Consider the following 21,663-nt stretch of genomic DNA (forward strand, 5'->3'; position numbering starts at 1 on the left):
CCAAACGGAAATGGCCTACATGTAAGGATGATGTTGATTGGTTGATTTTACTTAGTATGTGCTTAGTGATTGGTCAGATGTTTGCCACACACCCTCGAGCAGCAACACATTTTTCAGATCGTAGAGCTACATGATTGGACAAGACGCTCAATAATAATAATAATCATTTTATAACCCTTTTGAAAGTTGTATAATAATAATAATAATAATAATAATAAAAATACATTGAAATAAAAAAGAAAACATGCACAAAAAATAAAAAAAATAAAAAAGGAGGAGGAGCGGAGATCACGCCTGAGGAATGTATGGGGTTAAAATATCAGACAAATATTGAGGGGCTAAACCATACCTTATAGGTAAGCATGAGAATTAATATCCACTCGAACAGTGACAGGGAGCCAGTGGGAGTGATGTAATCATTTGTATATGTATATAATAAAATTAAAGATACACATGAGTCACGCAGTTGTTTATTTATTTATTTTTGAGAAAGTTTTTATTGTCGTCGCTGTAGATCAATTTTATTATATTATTTTTTATTTGAATTAGAAGTCACTCCATGGCATTAGAAGTATAAACACTAGGGGTCAGTATTGCTTCAGTAATAAAATTAATCACTGTTGTTTTATTTCCTTCATTGAAAATCTTGGAAATCTTAGACTGAAGGAAGTCATTGCCTTTATTACACATACTGCATTTCAAACAAGGCCTTAGAAAATCGCTACCACATATACAGTTAACCTGTGAATCCCTGTCTACAGATACAGATGTGAATTTTGATATTTTGTCCAAGTGAAGATGAAACAGTAATCCATTTCTTCTTTTATGCCTTCAACATATATAAAACAAGTATACATTAATACAATAACTTCAAACTAATAATTTATTCTAGTGTAATTTGTGCTGTCGTCTCATCAATACTTCTGAAAACGTTATTATGACATGATTTGCTTTATTTATGAGGACTGTTTCACTGTTTCTGCACACCTGCACACACACATACACATCGAGATATTAAGGTGTGTGTGTGTGTGTGTGTCGTGGTTAAGGAGGCAATAACTGTGCAGAGTGATTTATGACTCTATTTCCGTTCTAAAGCTGGCCAGATGTTAATACTAAACACACTCAATTTTATACACACCAAGAGGAGAGAGACAGACTCCTTCCATATTAATCATATCTTAGATCGAATCACTAAACGTATTAAACATGGAATACAAATCATGTCCTTTGCAGACTTTGATGCATATCTGCATAAAGCAACCTGTATAAAGGCATCTTAGAGACACTATAATCATGTTTTCACTGAAATTACATTGGGAATAATCTCAATCATGGTTTCACATGAATTACTGAGGTCAGGTGGCCCACCTGCGGATCTAAAGCGTATGAATCACAGCATATAATGAGAGCAGTGTGCCTCATTCCTCTATAAAGCAATAAGCTTCAGGGCAGCAATGGGAACTCTCGAATACATATTGTTGTTGATGTTATTGTTTTTTTTTCTTCTACACTAACATCCCTGCCTCAGGCTTGGAGGATTTCAGGGCATCATACATTGCTTGTGTTACATTGCACATTATAAATCCAACACATCATCACTGTAAACTTTGAGTAAACATATTCAAAACCTTCCCCACACCTCCACCTCCATAATTATTCATAAACTGGTTTGTGTGTGTGATCTGCTTGAATGAGTATGTTTTGTACAGTTCATAAGAGCGTGTAATCAAAGCTTTTAGTGATGGATGAGGCGAGGGGTTACCATGGAAATGCAGAGACATGGAATATATGTCAATAGAGGAGGTCACAGAGAGGAAGGAATAGGAAAGCTCTGCCCTCTCTGGTTTCATAATTCACTCACCCTTCCATCCATTAAACCAATAAATTGATGTTTTTGTTTCTGTACAGATGTATGGTGACAGTAATGATATTTTTTAATTTATAAGCATGAATTTGATACTGCATGAATTTGCATATTTAACCTAATTTTCTGTTTTGCCTGGGAAATTGCTTTAATAAATGTTATTCATATTGTTTAGAAGGATCCATTAAATATATTTAGAAATCAAATCAATCTATGACCGTCAAGGGATACAGTGCTGCTTGAAAGTTTGTGAACCCTTTAGAATTTTCTATATTTCTGCATAAATATGACCCATAATTAGATTTTCACACAAGTCCTGAAAGTAGACAAAGAGAATCCAATCAAACAAAGGAGACAAAAATAAATACTTTGTCATTTATTTATTGAGAAAAATGATCCGGAGTTAAATATTCGTGAGTGGCAAAAGTATGTGAATCTTTGCTTTCAGTATCTGGTGTGTTCCCCTTTTGCAGCAATAACTGCAAGTAATGTTTCTCATACATTTACATTTAGTCATTTAGCAGACGCTTTTATCCAAAGCGACTTACAATTGGGGGATACATAAAGCAATTCTTCTTAAAGAGGCAAACAGACACAAGAAGTGGTTGTAATACCAAGTTCTTAGACATTGTTCAAATAAGTACAAGCTAGAAAGAGATGGAATAAATAAAGAGAGAGATTTTTATTTTTTTATGATGACGTCAAGTAGCTTCGAAAGAGATGGGTTTTCAGCTGTCGCTTGAAAATTGTCACATTGCGTTGCCGTCTGCGTGTGACCTTACGAGCGTTGTCGAGAGACAACCGGAATGGTTTGGAAACACATGATAGAGGTGGAAAAGAGAAGACAGAAAAGGAGAGTGTGTACAGGGAAGAGCTGCAGCCGTCTGTCTCTTCTGTTGACTAATCGCTTGACCCGTAACTGCTGATCAGTCCTGCACAACGGATACATTTGAGCCCATTCCTCAGTACAGAACCACTTCAACTCTGTGATGTTGGTGGGTTTCCCCCTATGAACTGTTTGCTTCAGGTTCTTCCACAAAATTTCAATTGGATTAAGGTCCGGAATTTGACTTGACCATTACGAAACAAATTCCATTCCAAAGACCATTCGCTTTGTTCTTCTTTAACCATTCTTTGGTAGAAAGACTTGTTTGCTTGGGGTCGTTGTCTTGCTGCATGACCCACTTTCTCTTGAGATTCAGTTCTCGGATAGATGTCCTGACATATTCCTTCAGAATTTGCTGGTATAGTTCAGAATTCATTGTTCCATCAATGATGACAAGCCATCCTGGACCAGATGCAGCAAAACAGGCCCAAACCATGATACCAGCACCACCGTGTTTCACAGATGAGATAAGGTTCTTATGCTGGAATGCAGTGTTTACTTTCTCCAAACATAACACTTCTCATTTAACCTAAAAAGTTATATTTTGGTCTCATCCATCCACAAAACATTTCTCCAGTATTCCTCTGGCTTGTCCACATGATCTTTAGCAAACTGCAGATGGGCAGCAATGTTCTTTTTGGAGAGCAGTGGCTTTCTTCTTGCGACTCTGCCATGCACACCGTGGTTGTTCAGTGTTCTCCTGATGGTGGGCTCATGAACATTAACATTAGCCAATGTGAGAAAGGCCTTTAGTTGCTTAGAAGTTAGCCTGCAGTCCTTTGAAACCTAGTGGACTTTTACACGTCTTTTGGAGTGATCTTTGTTGGTGGAGCACTCCTGGGGAGGGTAACAGTGGTCTTGAATTTCCTCCATTTGTACACAATCTGTCTGACTGTGGATTTGTGGAGTCCAAACTCTTTAGAGATGTTTTTGTAACCTTTTCTAGCCTGATGAGCAACATCAACTTTTTCTGAGGTCCTCAGAGATCTCCTTTGCTCATGCCATGATACACTTCCTCAAACATGATCAGACTTTGATAGATCCCTGTTCTTTAAATAAAACAGGGCACGCACTGACACCTGATAGTAATTTCACTGATTGAAAACAACCCTGAACAGATGGACTCTAATTTCAAAGTTGTCATCTGATTGGTTGAATTCAACAGGATTTCCGGGAGATGTGTGTCGCGTTCTTTAATGTTCTGGCTGGAAACAAAGATGTCGTGACGCCAATCCCCCTCATGAAAATCTATCTATCTATGATTTTATCTGTCATTCTATCTATAGGGCAGGGTGTTATATCAAAATGGGTTGGCCCTTTTCCGGCTCCTTCTTCGGGCAGCAAGGCAACTGTCTTGCCTTTGTACTGTTTGTGTGCCTCCTCCAGAAACAGAGATGGGAAACGGTGGTCTAGAATGATCCTTGTGCTTCAGAACCAAATAGGCTGCATGTGTTTGTGGTATGTGTTTGAAATAAACAGAAATAATCATGACTTGGTCTGCTCATTGCGTGAGAGCAAATTACTGTAGTATGGATGACTTCAGTCTCACCACTTACGTTTTTTGAGAAAGAGGAAGGCAAAAATTAAGAAATGGAAAGAACCTTTCACCCAGTAACATATACATCATCCAAAAGCCAGAGATACTATTTTAATAATGTACGTTCAGCCAGTTGTAATCGCAAAAATAAACCGCAACAGGATGATCTGCGATCTGAAAGCTTAAGCTAATTGCAACAGAAGTAAATAACTGGACAAAATATTTCAGCTCACAAAGCCTCCATGAAAGGAAACTCAAATATTATAACTAAACATTCAGGGGAAATGCTTTTAAAATAAAGATTGAAGAGTTTTTGGAAGCTTAGTGAAAGCCATGTTGAAATCATGCAACCGTGGGGTAGTTTGTTTATAGCCAGCGTTTAGCTTAGATTTAATATTTAATATTCATGTAGTGCTCTATAATAGACCTCAGAATGTAGTCACTGTCCAGTCAGAACAAGTATTCCAGAGAGCTGTGTAATAATTACTTTTAAATGTTTGCATTTTTAAATTAAACTTTTCATGTATGCTGATAATATCAAATGAAATATTTAAAAAGATATGGAAGAGTTCTCACTAGAGCTGTTAGACATCCAGATCCACTATTGACACAGGCAACATCCTTTGAGAGTCTTTATTTGTGCTATTCCCTTGCAAAGCGTTTTTTTTTTTTTAAGTCTACATGTCATACATCTGCTTATTGGTATCCACACATTTGTTTGCGTAGGCAATGAAGTGCGAGTCAAACTGGTTCAGTGAGTTAACAATGACATACATTTAGCACTTTGGGGTATAGGACTATTATAGGGCATAATCATATCCTTATTGAGATTTGCCAGTTTGCTTTTTGTGTCTGTACAGGAAGGAACATGTTCGTCTATTCATGAAACTCATGCAAAGGAATGTGAAAGGAAAGTTGTCTCTCTCACATTTGCTTGGTATGTGACTCAGTGAAACTAGAAATCTGTGGTTTACGCAAAGAATGCATGTACAGTGAATAATATGAATACTCTGCTGAAATGTGATTGCACAATGATGTCCTTGGGGTATTTTGCTGTTTTTTAATAATTCATAAGTCATCTATGTCAAATCCAAATACAGAGTAAAACTTTCAGTAATAAATAAAACTAAAATCAAATTAATAATACAATTTTTAAAAATCCATCAAACTGTAAACAACAATCAGAGACTACATGTTTGATGTAAAAAAAAATAAAAATCTATAGTGTAAAACAAAGTGATGTTACTCTCCTCAATTATAGAAGATCAGAGGGAAACAGAGAAAAAAAGCACAAATTACTTACAGCAGCATTTTTACTTGTTTATGAGCTTGACAGCCCATTGTCATCATTCGCTGATGCACTTTCTGTGTTTTTGCACCTGTGACAAATGTCACAAGTAGTGCTGAAAAACCGGTGTTATGAGTTGTTATGATCGTACGTGCACAGGGCCCAGAATTCCTGGCGACGGCCCTGGGCACAGGTGTAACTGTATCATTAGACAGGATCTTGGCTCAGACACATGTTTTTTTTCTCTTTCTTTTGGTATTCAGAAGATGCCATGAACCATGATTCTTGAAACACAAGCATGTTATTATTTCTTTTTCCTTGAACAGTTTCAACTGCTTAAAGGGATAGGTCACCCCAAAATGAAATTTCCGTCAACATTTATTCATCCTCATGCTGTACGAGACGTATATAACTTTCTCTCTTGAGATGAGCATGAACAAAGATTTTTAGAGAAAGCTCTCTCTGTGAGTTCCTATAACGCAAGTGTACTGAACCTTAAAAAACCACGCAAAATGAACATGACGGTAATCCATATGACAATAGGTGTGTGTAAGAAAAATAGGTAATACTTTACTTTATGTACGATGCATTATAAAGAGTTATTAAAGGGTAATGCATTATAATTATTCATAATGTGCATTGTAAAACATTATATGTTGTAAATTATTATAACCAAATTTAAAATGCATAGTGTAACAATGAAGTGATAAGTGTTATAATGTATTAACTGTGGTTACAATTATTCCACAGTTGTACAGTGCATGCATTACAAGGCATAATTAATGCATAAAAAACTACTTTTATAATGCATTATACATAAAGGCTTTAAGTAAAATGTAACTGAAAAATATAATATTTTAGAATTTATAAAATAAATATAAAAATATAATATATATCTAATCTAATTGAATCTAATCTAATATAAAATCATTTTCAGCCAACAGTTGTACACTTGACATCAGAGAGCTGCACTGATTACTTTTGTGTTCACTTTGTGTGCATCAGCGTTGGAGGTCCAGTACACTTGCGTTTTATATAGAGTGTGTTAATAAAAACAGAAATATGGTCCAAAAACACTTGAATTCTTCTTGCCTTGAATTTATGAGTTGTCTCTCTCCATCTCCCATAGTGCACTTGGAAGTTGCCTGCCTCAGTGGCCCATTAAGGAATGAGATTTTATTTTGTTTTAAATGCATGATTTTATCGTTTCCACTGAACAAAACCCATATACAACTGGTCTGTGTTCACACATTTTTAATTTCAAGTTAATAAATTCACTGAAATATGGTTATGAATATTTACCCTTACACTGATATGTGGTGTTCACAAAAAAATAACAATGCATGTTTTTTTTCCTGTCATTCTTTTTTGTCAGTTGTGACCTGTAGCATGTTCGTTCTTGTCTTTTTTGCACACATGACAGACTGAGAGGGTATCGCCATCCACCCACAGTCTTACACCAATCAGTTTAACGCTCCATCTGTGCTCAATAGAAGAGTAGCTGCAGGAGTGGCTGGAGAAGAAATGTTGTAGTTCATTTGAGGTCACACACACACATGCACAAGAACAAGAACAAAGAGCTTCTTCACTGATTTGTATCACTGCAGGGATGCAACTCTGAGCATCTGTTTAGTCTGGAAAAGATATGTTTAACTCAAAACTATGTAACACTTTATTTTGATAGTCCATGACAATCTGTTAAAGGGGTCATATGATGTGATTTCAATTTTTCCTTTCTCTTTGGAGTGTTACAAGCTCTTGGTGCATAAAGAAGATCTATAAAGTTGCAAAGACTAAAGAGAGGACGATATCGCTTCGTCATGCCTGGAGCGGATCCGTGCTGGTTGCTGAGGAAATTTGCGCTGTGGATCACCGGATCGGCTTTCACCGTGGACGAAGCGGAGTCCAGCCCGGGGTCGTCACATGTGGTTGCCGCAAGCCCTCCGGACGCTCCTTCGTCGAATCCGCCGGCCGCGCCGTTCTCAAGCCCGCCACCTCTGCTCACTCTAGGCCGCCGCCGCCGCTCACTCTAGGCCGCCATGTGTGACGATGTGTTTCGTTGTGAAAGCGAAACTACTTTGTTAAGTTGTATTTACAACACTGTTCCAGAACACTTCAACCCAAATATTCAGATGTGTGCAACGTGCAACAATCACAGCACACCTTGCTTTTCAGACCGATGAGCTTTGTAAAAATCGACGCGTTTCAGAAAGGCGGGGCATAGAGGAGAAACAATAATGTACAGTATGTGGAAAATAATGTGTTTTTTGAACCTTAAACCACATAAACACATTTCATTACACTAAATACACAAAATAATGTTCTTTTTAGCAACATCATATGACCCCTTTAATAAAAAAATCTTACATATTGTGCCTTTAACTGAATCACTTTTGGATCTTTAATAAGAATCAGTTCATAATTGATTCATACAGTATAGATGCAGTATTTTAGTTATACACATTCAATTTCTGTAGTATTCTTACTACATGTTAAATAAACCTATTGTAGCTGAAAAACTTAGGTTTATTTAATTTGTATTTATGTTCTGTTGTGCTTGTAATCTGCTTGTTTGTTCTCAATTTTTTCCTTCTATTTGTTCTCGCTTTGTTCACAAAAAAAATAAAAAATAGCTATATATGTGTGTGTGTGTATACTATATCATGAAATAAATTTTATCATACCATGAAATAAGATATTGGTCATATCGCTCACCCTTAATATTACCAATTTAATTTAAAGGCCTGTTTTTCAAATCATCACTCATCCAGCCATTGCTAATTTACATCTGGCAAATACTTTTATCCAAAGTGATTTACACGGCATGTATTCCCATCCCTGGGAATCAAACCCACAACCTTGACTGTGCTGTGTCTTACTCTACTGTTTAGAGTAGAAGGAATGCTGTGGTCTGAGGAGTGTAAAGAATCTCTTTCATGCACTTCAAGAGTGGAAAAAGGACAAGTAAGAATGATGCATGTAAGAAAGATCTAATGCAGGCTTTCATTATTGGATAAGAAACACACACAGCGACAAACCACATTGAAAATCCTTGTTAGTTACTTTGTTTCAAAAGTTAGCCGAGGCAGAATGCTGTTAATATATAATGATCAATGTTTGTTTTTTATACTGTAAAATCATTTGCATTTATATGTATACCTTTAGCTAGAAATTGTATTCAAAGTGACATAAATGTGAATAATACAAGCAAAAGAAATAATTTGGTTTGATATTGGTTTATGTGAAAGGGACATCATTTTGTTAGGTGAAAGATTTTCTCTTTCACTTGTAAACATCCAGTGATGTCATAGGATATAATAAATACCCTATGTCTATGACATTTAAAGTGGTCAGTCAAAGTTTACTTTCGCCAACAGCCCAAACAATGTCACTCCTTATTCCTCTCACAGGGAAAACGGCTCTTGGCATGTGCATACACACGTACCTAAAAACTGGTCAGAACTGTCCCCCCAAGTTTAGAACACAACATACTCAAAAATTCCCACGAGCGACACGTTCACGTATAAATAGCACAGCAAGGCAGCCAAAGGCAATAGCAAAGCCAGTAGAGTACACAACCACAATAACCAATAAGATGGCCTAGCAAGAAGACAAAACATTGCAATATTACAGTCATATATTATTATATTTTATATTAATTATATATTTTATTACACTCAAGTCATCTGAAAATGGCTGCAGATACGAAATAGCAGTCTGAAGCAGCGTTGCCATGGATGACAGTGAATATGTAAGGAATAACTGACGACTTAAATTACTGAAAAATTATGCGGAGGAGGCGGGGTTTCGTCTAACGTAGCATACATAACATATACGTAGCAAGGTTTTTTTTGTTTTTTTTGCTTGTTTTGTTTTGTTTTTAGAATAAATAAAAAGAAAACAAGTAGATATAATAGAAAAAGAATAGGGAATGCTAGTGTTAGAGGCTCATTTTTAAATAAAAATAAAACAAGTCAATAGAACAGAAAAAGAATAATGGTTGTGTTAGAAGGTCATTATTTATAATAAATACAAAGAAAATAAGTAGAAAGAATAGAGCAATAATAGAGAATGCTAGTGTTAAAGGCTCTTTTCTTTTTAAATAAAACAAGTTAGAATAGAAATAGAATAGAGAGTGCTACAGTTAGAGGGTCAAATATAGATGAAAGAGATCTCCGTTTCTTGAAAATGATTAAGGACTCAGCTGCTTGGATTGAGCTGGGCAGGTCATTCCACCAGGAGGGAACAGTTAATGAAAAAGTGCTTGAAAGTTTTATCACAGGTTGAATGCTAAATGTTTCAATACAGGCATTTCAGTCAAATGCATTTTATGCAATATTTCAAACCTTTAACCCACTTGGGAAAATCAACCCATGGCAACAGTTTAAAAGTAGCCCAATTCTGTAGAAAAAAACGCGGACTTGGCAACCCTGCATCCAAAAAGAGCTGCCTGCAGTAGTCAGATTTGACTGAACACAGCCAGGTGAAGAATAAGGAGAGATGACTGACAAGACCATGGAGTATTTGCTGCTTACCAGATCCTGAGCTCACTGACAAATATCTTATCTTGCAACTTAAGATGTGCTCCCTTTACACAGAGTGCGTGTGATCGCGAAATCGAAAGTGACTCAGATTCTCAGAGGCGCAGTTTCTCCAGAGCGGCTGCAGGAGCGTTGATGACGACAGACGTGTTAGAACGAGCCGTTTTAGGTAGGCGTGGTTGACTCTTAACTTTTATAAAGAATATCTCTTTGGATTTGAGACTTTAGTCTTTGCAACTTTACAGATCTTCTTTATGCACCAAGAGCTTGTAACATTTCAAAGAGAAAGGACAAATTGAAATCGCATCATATGACCCCTTTAAATATTATTCATTCAGCCATTTTTCACCATGTCATGTATCACTGCAATCTCTAGAAGCAATCTATAACAATTTCAACTAAAATGAATGTTTCATCATGTTTTATTTATTTGACAAATAATTGTGTATTGTAGTGTCAGGGGCATCATGCACTCATTATTTTTGAGGGGGCACAAGTGAAGGGGGAGGGGGGGGGGCTCTCATGCTTGTCATGTGACACACAGCAGCCACAATATCATTGTATAACTGATATAGGCTTATGTCCCTACTGAAAATAAATAAATAAATAAAACCATCGCAGAAAATTGTAATGGTTTCCACTACAAATTGCCATTACAAACATTACAAACCATCAACTTTTAACCATTAAAAATGGTTTTCTGTAGTGTGTTTTGGGACATATTCCATTAGGATTTATTGGTTTTAACAAGCCACCTATAGAAGGCAACCAATTACCAGTAGAGACCAACAGGGTCCATTACAGTTTCCAGTAAAACCAATACAAGTCCCATTATAACCAGTAAAACCATTACAAATTTTGTAATGGTGTCTATTGTTTTTTCAGCAGGGGTTTTATTAATTTTTTATTCGAAATATTCCAAAAATATATCATGAAATATTCTCGATTCTCAAATATGTGTAAGTAAATGCATTTTACACTTCATAGATTATGTTAGTTGATATAATGGGCGATGGGGCAAAGTAGTGTAATCTATTAACTTTGCATAAAATCTGTCTCTTTACTTAAGTACCAGATATGGGTGTCATACCATAACATATTTTTAATATGACTGACTTTGTATTTAATGTGAATTTAATAAAAACATTGTAAGTTACTAATTAGCCTGTTTTATTTTCCACGATTTGAGAATTAGCCAGAGAATTCAGTCAGCCAGTGCGCGCGGTGACTCATCTGAAGGCCTCTGATTGGTCCTTGCATTCATAAACAACAGAATCCGTATGTGATTGGTTATAATGCGCAGTGCTTTAAAACACCGTGTGTCTCTGGCTCTGTGCCTATGGAAGCATATAGGTAGCGAAATTCATATGTGCCAGCCAGCGAACGCAGATTTGAATTTAGCATGTTTTTCTTTTTTATATATATAGTTTACTGGACAAACTGCGCATTTCAAACAAAATTGCTTGTTGTGTGATATGATTCCAAATTTAGGGGGGCCAAGCTTGTTGACAGGCCCCCCTGGCCACCCCCTAGAACCGCCCATGTATCAAAATGAACCTTAATAGAAGATAAGTACGCGACTCTTACTCAAAGGACCAAGCTTGGAAGGTGGTGGCCGAGGTGGTTGGTGAATCTGGTGTGTGTCGTGCGTGTGTTGTGTTTGTGTACTCTGTTTATCATTGAATTACAGTAATGATGTAATGAATTAATTAATGTGATTGGCTGTTGTCACTATGAGGTTGCTTCAGCACCAAGCTTCAGACTCACCCTGCGTCTAGCGTCAAGGGTGCCGCCCCTTCATCCTTACAAAAATCAAGGATATCTTTCATTCTGTGGGTTTCTATTTCTGCGACGACGCTGCTGGGACAACCATAGATGGGGACAACAGCATACAGCTTCCGTTTGCTGTGATTATTTATTGATTCTGTCGCGTCTGGTGTGAACAGACAAATTATTTGTCGCAGGAATATTATCACGGTGTTAAGGTAATTTAGATAATTGCAGTCCTCGTATGCCAATTTTAAACCAGTGCTAAAGTGCTCTTGAAATTTAACCGAGTGAAGCTACTAGAATGTTTTAATAAATGAAATCTGGTTGTGGTGTTAACATGTGGCTTGTTTAAACTTGTTTATGTAGGTGCAATTCTCTTTTAATCTTAGAATCACAAACTTAGATGTGTACTTTCATCATCTTTACAAACACCTTTTAAACGTGTTTGCATTTAGAAGAATAAAACTCGTTTTCCACACGTGGTTGTGTAGGCTGTATAGTCAATCCGACAGGGGCAGTTAAAACCTCTGGACTTTGTCCAGAACCAAAGAGGTGCTGCAGCTCAAATTGCAGCCGACGAAAACACATGTGCTTAAGGAAAAAATAAAAAGGCTTAAATATTCAATGCCACGTATTTTACTTTCATATTCAGTAGCCTACACCGTTCTCGCAGATAGACACATATTTCTGATTTTATTCATTCTGCCGTTTTGCTGCAAGGTAAGCGGATTTTGCTGAAAATATGCACGAAGCAAAGCATTTGAACCAAATAAGGGATTATGGTGAAACTTTTAGAACTTTTCTGCGAGCCATGCAGATGTAACTTGATTTTAAATGTAAATTATGTGTGCAAAAATGTACAATACGATTAAAAAAAAAACATGCAGTGTTGTTTTGCAGATGTTGCTGTTTTGTCACTCTAATTCTGATCATGTTTTTTCATGTTTGTTTTTGTTTAATTTAATTCATAATATTAAATTAAGATTTTTTTTTCTGTGATATCTGAATTTGTTATTGTCTTACTAGTATTAAGTATCTAATGTTTTGCACCAATTATAATGTAAGGTGTTTAAATGTGTTGGTCACTGACGAAAGTGTCAGATTTCAACGTCAATGACTAACATAAGAAATCAGTAATATTAGATATTAATGCTTTTAATATAGAAAAGGAGCGCATTCCATATATTTGCCGGTGCCTTGTTTGGAAAGAGAAACTTTTCCCCCCTCCTTAAAGGGACTTTAAAGGGGTCATATGATGCGATTTCAAGTTTTCCTTTCTCTTTGGAGTGTTACAAGCTGATTGTGCATAGATAAGATCCCTGAAGTTGCAAAGACTAAAGTCTCAAAACCAAAGAGATATTCTTTATCAAAGTTAAGACTCTAAGACCCCTAAAACGGCTCGTTCTAACACGCCCCCACATATCTACCTCACTATGTGGAAATATTAGCATAATGCCGCCCAAATGTGCACGCAAAGAAAGAAGGCGTGGTTTCAGTAACCGCAGTTAGTAGCAGCCATGTCAGGGAGACGCTGTGTGTTTCTAGGCGAAAGCAAAAGCACTTTATTTGGCCTTCCGAAAGTAGATGCATTTAGGAATCTTTAAGATTACTTACAACAGAACAGCAATGCATTTTATGGACGACCGTTTCGTGAACCTAGGAGAGGAGGTAATGCTGACTTTGCTATGACAATCTGGAACTTCTGAATCAGCTACTGTTTTGTTATTAGTTTAAGTATTTGCTATTGACTGTTCAAATGTGGAGTTTTGCGCATCGTGTGTGTGTGCGTGCGTCAGAGACAGCGTCACATCAAAGTGGAGTCAGCTGTCTTAACCGCGGCTTGAATAATGATCTTTAAAAAAGCATCATATGACCCCTTTAAGGAGGGGGGAAATAAAAAATACTCTATGAGGAAATAAAAATTCTCTAATTTCTTTCCTAAGCCTGGTGTTTATTTTTTTGTTGGACAAAAAAAGTAAAAAAAAAAAGTTTGAAGAATCATCAGCGCTCTTTTCCATTAAAAAAAAGGTTCACAAAGACCACTTTTGTAAAGATTTATTTGCCTGCGCTATCCTTTTAAGAATAGTATTCTATTCAGTGTCCAGGGGCCTCATTTATAAAATGTTGCGTATAAACCGTCTTAAATTTGTTCTAAGATCATTTCTCAAAAGTGCGTAAGTGCGATTCAGAGAAAACAACGTGCGCACAAAAACACGTGCGTACGCCTCTCTTCCAGATGTGACATTTATAAATCGCAAATGATCTTGAAATTGTGCTTGACTGGTGTCAGATCTCCGGCTTGTAAACGCCCCCTAATTAATATCATTACCATATAAAAGAGCACACGCCAATATCCGAATTTCTATGCTTGAGAATGACGAGCCCAAAGAAAAAAAAACTTTACTGAGTCTGAAATCGAGGTCCTGCTGGCGGAGGTAGAGGTTCGTGCGGGAGCGCTTTTTATTTAATAATGAGTCATTATTCTGTGGACAAACGATGTGTGTGTAGTTATATTTTTTCTATTGAGTATTATCAAAATTACTACTTCTAGAAACAACATAAATAATAATAATAATAATAGTAGTAGTAGTAATTATAAAACAATTAGGTTTCCAAAAGTAAGAATAAACTACGAATTCAAGTAAAATTTTCAGTCATCTTATAAAAAGTGAGCCATCCTACTTTTAAAATCACTTGGTATGACAACTAATAAAAAGTTTATTATCACGAAATTCTTGCAAAACTTTAAAAACATTATTGAAAGAAAAATTGGACGTTTCATATCATAATAAAATCTTAAAAAAGAAAAAACACGTGCATGTGATTTGACATTTCTTTATATTTACACGGTTTACTAATGCTGCTCAAATGTGCCATTAATGTACTGACACAAAAATATATAGTGTATTTTATGCAAATATAACTGATGTAGCCTACATGACAAAAACAAAGTTTAAGGCTGATGTCTCTATTCATTTTCACAGAAGCAAAGCAGCAGATGTTATAAATAAAAACAGTTAACAATGTTATTGAATAGAATATATTAAAACCGTTATTGCACGACATAGGCCTATTCTTATAGGCTACACAGACAAAACAGTCGAGATGCGTTTCTGCATTTTTTTTTTCTATTTTACGCATTACTAGTAAATCAAGACTTTGCAAGTTCTCTTGTAAAATAAAATAATACAAAAACAACAACATGGAATAAACTGTGTACAGAAAGCAAGTAAAGAACTCTCAACATTATGCTACTAAAAAGGTCAGTTTAATCTCGCAAAACCTCCCGTTAATAAAAAAATCTGACTACACTGCACAATTAATCTCTTACACTGCATCTTCGTTGTTTATGATGAATTCGGTGCTTGCACGTACACCGCTTGTATTATTATGCTTATAGTTCAAATAGCTGCGGTGCTCCGACTTTGCCACAAGGAAAAGTGCGTACGCCTACTCAGACCCTGACGTGGCGGTAAGTACTTTTCCACGTCAAAGACCGTTTTTATAAATATGAACGTTGCCGTGGATTTTAGCGTACGCACACTCTAAGATCAAATCTGTGCGTACGCACATTTTATAAATGAGGCCCCAGGAATGGTTATAGAACATGTGACATATATATACGATCTGAACAGAACACATCCCTTCCTGGGCAGTATATTATTCAAAGTAAAAAGTTTTAATCCACATCTTTTTGTTTCAGGCTTTACAAAATGTCCAGAGAAGACAATGCCACAGACTATGATGGTATCTTTACAGAACTTGAAGTCACAGAAAATGCAATCAAGCAGTACCAACATGTGATCAGGATGATCTACTTAATTACATATTCTGTTGTCCTGATCCTCGGTGTCTCCCTCAACTTCATCGTCATTATCATCAGCTGCCTGAAAAACAAGAAAACGCCAACGGTTTCCACTTGGATTATGGCGTTGGCTGTAACACACTTAGTCTCCAGCGCATTTGTTGTTCTTCAGCTCCTGTATGCTTACAATAACTTTGAATGGAATTACGGAAAAGCAAGCTGCAAGCTGTCATCCTATATCACCTACGGCAGTATGTTCTCCACAGCAGCCATGCTGAGTCTCTGGAGCATTAGTTCTGCTTTTTTAAAAAGCGATTGCTTAAAAAATTGCAAGAATTGTAACATCATTCTGATTTCATTCTCCTGGTCTATTGCAGCAGTCTTGGCATGTCCTTCGCTGTTTTCCAGAGAGGTGCGATCTTCTCAGTGCATTGATGATTATGACTTGGACAAATCGAAAACAACTCAAGACGGCATTGCTAGGCTGAAGGCAGTCGTTATCATGAGATTTCTTATCGGGCTTCTTGTGCCAGCTTTGATCATGTTTCTCAGCTGTTTGACATCAGCTCATAGAAGGTATAAAGATTGCAATAAGCAGGCACAGATCATCTGTGCTATAAAGATTGCCTTCTTTGTGTTCTGGGGCCCTCAAATCTTCTTAACCATGCTTCAAGCCACTCTTACCGACAGCCTGGGTCCAAGTATGTTGAAATATGGACTTCCAGCAGCTACTGCATTGGCCACAGCCCACCCTTTTATCAGCCCGATCATCTATTTGTTATTGGGATGTAGTATTAAAATGAAGTGGATGGCACGTGACCCAGGTTTATAACACTGTTGCCTTGCACCAATAAGGTCCCCAGATCAAGTCCCAAATGAGCCATGAGTTTTTCAGAGGTGAATTGGAGACACTAACTTGTCTGTGTAGTGAATGAGAAAGAACCATGCTTCAAGCCACTCTTACCGACAGCCTGGGTCCAAGTATGTTGAAATATGGACTTCCAGCAGCTACTGCATTGGCCACAGCCCACCCTTTTATCAGCCCGATCATCTATTTGTTATTGGGATGTAGTATTAAAATGAAGTGGATGGCACGTGACCCAGGTTTATAACACTGTTGCCTTGCACCAATAAGGTCCCCAGATCAAGTCCCAAATGAGCCATGAGTTTTTCAGAGGTGAATTGGAGACACTAACTTGTCTGTGTAGTGAATGATAAAGAGTGTTCCCCAATGATGGAATGGTCATCCGTGCAGTGTTTCCTCCACCCTTGGACCAGCATCCCTGTGACCCTACAGAGGATAAGCAGTTTGAAGAATGGATGGATGACCCAGATCACAACAATGAACTGATATGCTTAGGAAAATGCTGCCCATGAATTGTACACAGGCATTAAAGATTGATGTAGCAATTCTAAAATACATCAGCAAGGACTGTTAAATATACACCACGTCCACAAAAATGCATGCCAGCACTTTCTGTATTCAAACTGACAAGTGGACCATTTCTTACTCCTAATCCAAACTCTGAAAATTGATTATTATGAAAACTGGCCCTGTATGGTCCAAATTCATGCTTGCTTTCAAGTTAAATGCTGATTTGTTGATACACTGCATCACATGTATATACTTACTGCTAGAAAAAGCATTGCTACAGAAACACTAACCCACTATCAACTTTATATCCTGTAGGAATATCAACCTTATTGAGGACCATTTGAAGCTGAAGCTTTTTTTTTTGTTGTTATTTTGAAACTGGGAGCACTTGTTACATTTTAAGAAGAATGTCATGTACATTAATATTAATCTGTTTCATTCTTATTCTGAGATCACCGTAGTCACCTGGATTTGACTGTTTATTATTGTCCTCTTTGTAGAGCTGCTTTACAGCAGAATTGAATTTTGTTGAAACATTATTTTCATGTTTAATGCTGTAAAGCTGCTTTGATACAATCTGTACTGTATAAAGCACTATATAAATAAAGGTGACTTGACAAATGAGAAAGAGAGAATTCTAAGTTGATGAAGACTAATCACTGTGCATCTACAAAACATTTCATATGCAGTATACAAACTGTCTCATAATCCAGGACTACGCAATGGCCAGATGAGTTTAATCAACAACAACAATATTAAATAAATGTTTGCGGGAATTTTCCAAACGTGCGAAACCTGCGAACAGGAGTAAAACCAAAATGCGCAATCCCGCACCGAGATTCAGGACATGATTAAACAAATATTCTGTTATATAGAGATTTGTAAAATACATTTCCACGACTTTTCCGAAGCTTTCTGGGGTTTTCATGACCGTACGAACCCTGTAAATGGCTATTTTTATTTTTTTTAATCGTCTTGATGAAATTTCTGCTCCACTTTGTCTGGAGGTAGTGAGACGGGACAAAGTCCCTGTAAAAATACATTTTTTTCCGAAGCTTTCTGGGGTTTTCATGACCGTACGAACCCTGTAAATGGCTATTTTTATTTTTTTTAATCGTCTTGATGAAATTTCTGCTCCACTTTGTCTGGAGGTAGTGAGACGGGACAAAGTCCCTGTAAGATATTAGCGTATTCTATAGTCTTTGGACGGGAGAGAGCGCTCGAAACTCTTCAGATTAAGTTAGTGGAACATTAATATAATAATAGAATCATCCTCTGTAAAGAAGTGAGGCGTGAACATGTGAGAATTTATCATTATCTTTGTAAATGTGCGCTCTTTTGGGCTAAAGGCTTAATGGAACCGTTTAAAGTAGCCATGTGATCACAAATTAATCGGCGATTCGGCGCAATACGCGTGTCCTTTTTATATGTGGAAAAAAAATAATTAATTCCAGTTTATGCTGTTTGATTATGGCTTCGAATGTCGTAGTTGGAAGCTGGAAGTTGTTAGCCCCGGCTGGCCCGTGCGCGCTGTTGAAATGCGACTACTAATTTCTGACTGACACATAACTGAACAAATGTAAACGGGTTAAGGCGGGGCCCCTGGGCTGCAGCCCAGTCAAGCCCAGTGGTAAGTCCGGCCATGTATATGTGTGTGTGTGTATGCAGGGCCGTCCTTAGGGGGTGCAACTGGTGCGAACGGACTGAGGGGGAGGATCGCGAAAGAACAGTTTAATAGCTGAGCCCAAGCCTCCTTTACTAATTTGAAAACGCCACTTTAGAACTAGTAATGAAGGAACGTTGAGTTGCTTCATTAAAAGCTTATTGTATTACTGTATTAAAAGTTGTGCATTATGTGGAGTAGAGTATTATGACAGAGATTGACTGAGCGAATGTGATTAACTTACCGGCATCTGATACAGCATTCATTCTTTAGATCACTCATATTAACAATAAACCATTAGTTTGAATTAGTAATGGCGAGATGAAGCCTCATGAAGCACTGAAGATTTTCAGCCAAGAGGTTCAGAAAAGGGTTCATTTCTCGAGGCTTCATTTGCTCACACTACCACCTGGTTGCCAAAGAGTGTAAAACAAGAAGATACATTACAGATGACCTGATGTGATCTGTGATACACTGTATTTTGCGCCAGTTAAGGCTTAGAAATAATGGTGAAGAAAAAAATCAATTTCCATATAGACTAATCTATTTATATGAATATAATGTGTATTTTCTAGTGGTATATAATGATTGTATAAAATAATGTAACAGAACTGTGTAATAAATGTATTGGCTTGAAATGAATGGGGATATCAAATGTGTGTAAATCAAGTCTTTGCTCATAATAGGCAGGAGGGGCAATATTATTAGTCTAAAACTGGAAAGTGGCTGGGTTTAACAGGGCAGAGGACTGAATTTACAAGATCTGAACCGCTTCCTGAACCAGTCAGGCCAAGCGAGGCTTTGGACGTCATCACTGACATCATTGCTCTAAAGCAATACAAGCCTCCATACGTGCTTCACTGAAAGCTGCCGAGATTTCTCGACACACGCTCTGAAGCCTCGGCACGGAACGTAACATCACAAGTTTGAATGTCTGCTGAGGAAAGTAATATCTTTGTCGTACTATCCTTTCATCTGTTAAGGCTGATTTCCGATGACAGAGCTGCTCAGTGCATTTAATGGCTGCTTCAAGCTGTTGTTAAAAGTAATAAGTTCCTTGATCAAAACAGCGCTTTAGTCTCTTTCAATATATAAGTCTTTACTGCTGACTGGTAAAACTGTGTCTTGTCGCCATCGAATGGCGGAACAACGTCACTAAAATCACCATCACGAACACACACACACTGTTTCCCAATACTAAATACCATTACATATAAAATATTGTTTGTTGAATAATAATGTTTGATAACAATAACAGCCATCATAAAAGCTAGGCAATGTAGTCAAAAGTACAAAGGCAACGCTATACACAGAATTTAAGTATGAAAAATGTGATATGATGAGATTTTGCCCTCAGCCAAAACTATTTGGTCTGGAAGAAATAATATATTAATGAGACCAAAGACTGCTCGTTAGATTTACCCGAAACAAATTATATCTCATGTTTAACCACTGTAGAGACATCAGATCCAGTGACAATTCCAGAAGTTCTGGCCGAGGTAAGGCTGCTCTCAGCGGGTTCATGAGTGCTGAAAGGCCACTGACGCCTTGGAGCTCACATCACTGAAAATGTTAAAGCACATTTTCAAATAGACATTATCTTTATTAACAAACCGCATATTTGAAGTCTAAACAACTACATTCTCACCTAAGAAACTCTTAAAACACAAAAAAATTATTTTTAAATTATTGTGGATTTGGTAGTCCGCCAAGACACTCGCTGTGAGAAATACCGCAAGCAGAGTGATACAAACAGTAAAATGGCAAAACGACAAAACGAGTAAATCGACAAACCCCGCCCAAATACACGCATTTTGGCGGGGTTCCCCTGGTAAAATTCGCATAACGGGCTAAATAGCACGTTATTGGGGTCGCTACAACCCGCAGCAACAATGTTAAAGTAGCCCAATTCCACGGGAAAACCGCAGACTTTGCAACACTGGTTGGAGGAGTTCTGTTATCACTCTAATATTGCACTCTTATCAGCCAATCAGATTCAAGGACCAGAAAGAACTGTTGTATATCAGGGTTGTATATTCCTCCGAGGAGGCAATGGAGGCAGTGTCTTCTCAAAATATTGGATGATAACATTTTTTGAAATATATCATTAAAAAGTGTATAAATCACTAAAACTTTTAAAGAAATATTGTCCAACAGTGACACCAGCAGGTAAAGTTTCAGCGGGAGTCCGCGCGTCTCTCTCGCCTCCCCTGAGCACATTGAGTTTGAACAGATCCCCTAAAGCATGCAGTGAGTTTGGGAGTTTGTGGGAGTTTTTAGTGAGTAATCAGCTTGGTGAAATTGAAAGCAGCCTAAATCTCCGTGTCTGTGACCATTTCCCAAGCTTTGACGACGGATAATCTGAAAAATTCCAAAATAGTTAATTATTAAAAAGAATAGCTGAACATAAGTTCACAACTAAAATATATTGTTAAATTGTTACTGCCTTAAATTATTTTGTAATAAATTTAAAATGCTTAAAAACATTAACTTGATGAGATTCATACATGGCATTAATGAATACAATATTGATTACGTTGTTAATGTAAAAATATAAAACAGATTCTTTTAGCCTAAATGTTTATTTAACCAAGGAAATGTGACTGGGACATGAATTTACATTTGATTAAAAGAAAAAGAAAAGAAGAAGAAGAAGAAGGACTTTGCTTCCTCATTTCAGAACACCGAGATATACACAACACTGATATATATATATATATATATATATATATATATATATACAGTGGGTACGGAAAGTATTCAGACCCCCTTAAACTTTTCACTCTTTGTTATATTGCAGCCATTTGCTAAAATCATTTAAGTTAATTTTTTTTCCTCATTAATGTACACACAACACCCCATATTGACAGAAAAACACAGAATCGTTGACATTTTTGCAGATTTATTAAAAAAGAAAAACTGAAATATCAC

At 36.9% G+C, this 21,663-nt stretch overlaps 1 protein-coding gene across 1 annotated transcript; it reads left to right on the forward strand.

Moving 5' to 3' along the window:
• The first annotated feature begins 15,597 nt into the window (after positions 1 to 15,597).
• Positions 15,598 to 16,540, forward strand: LOC107654610 (chemokine-like receptor 1). The gene has a single exon (XM_016441763.1). The coding sequence runs from the start codon at positions 15,603 to 15,605 to the stop codon at positions 16,524 to 16,526; it is 924 nt and encodes a 307-aa protein (XP_016297249.1). The 5' UTR covers positions 15,598 to 15,602; the 3' UTR covers positions 16,527 to 16,540.
• Positions 16,541 to 21,663: the final 5,123 nt, after the last annotated feature.

Source organism: Sinocyclocheilus anshuiensis, unplaced genomic scaffold (assembly GCF_001515605.1).
Source record: "Sinocyclocheilus anshuiensis isolate Anshui unplaced genomic scaffold, SAMN03320099.WGS_v1.1 scaffold799, whole genome shotgun sequence".
NCBI lineage: Eukaryota > Metazoa > Chordata > Actinopteri > Cypriniformes > Cyprinidae > Sinocyclocheilus > Sinocyclocheilus anshuiensis.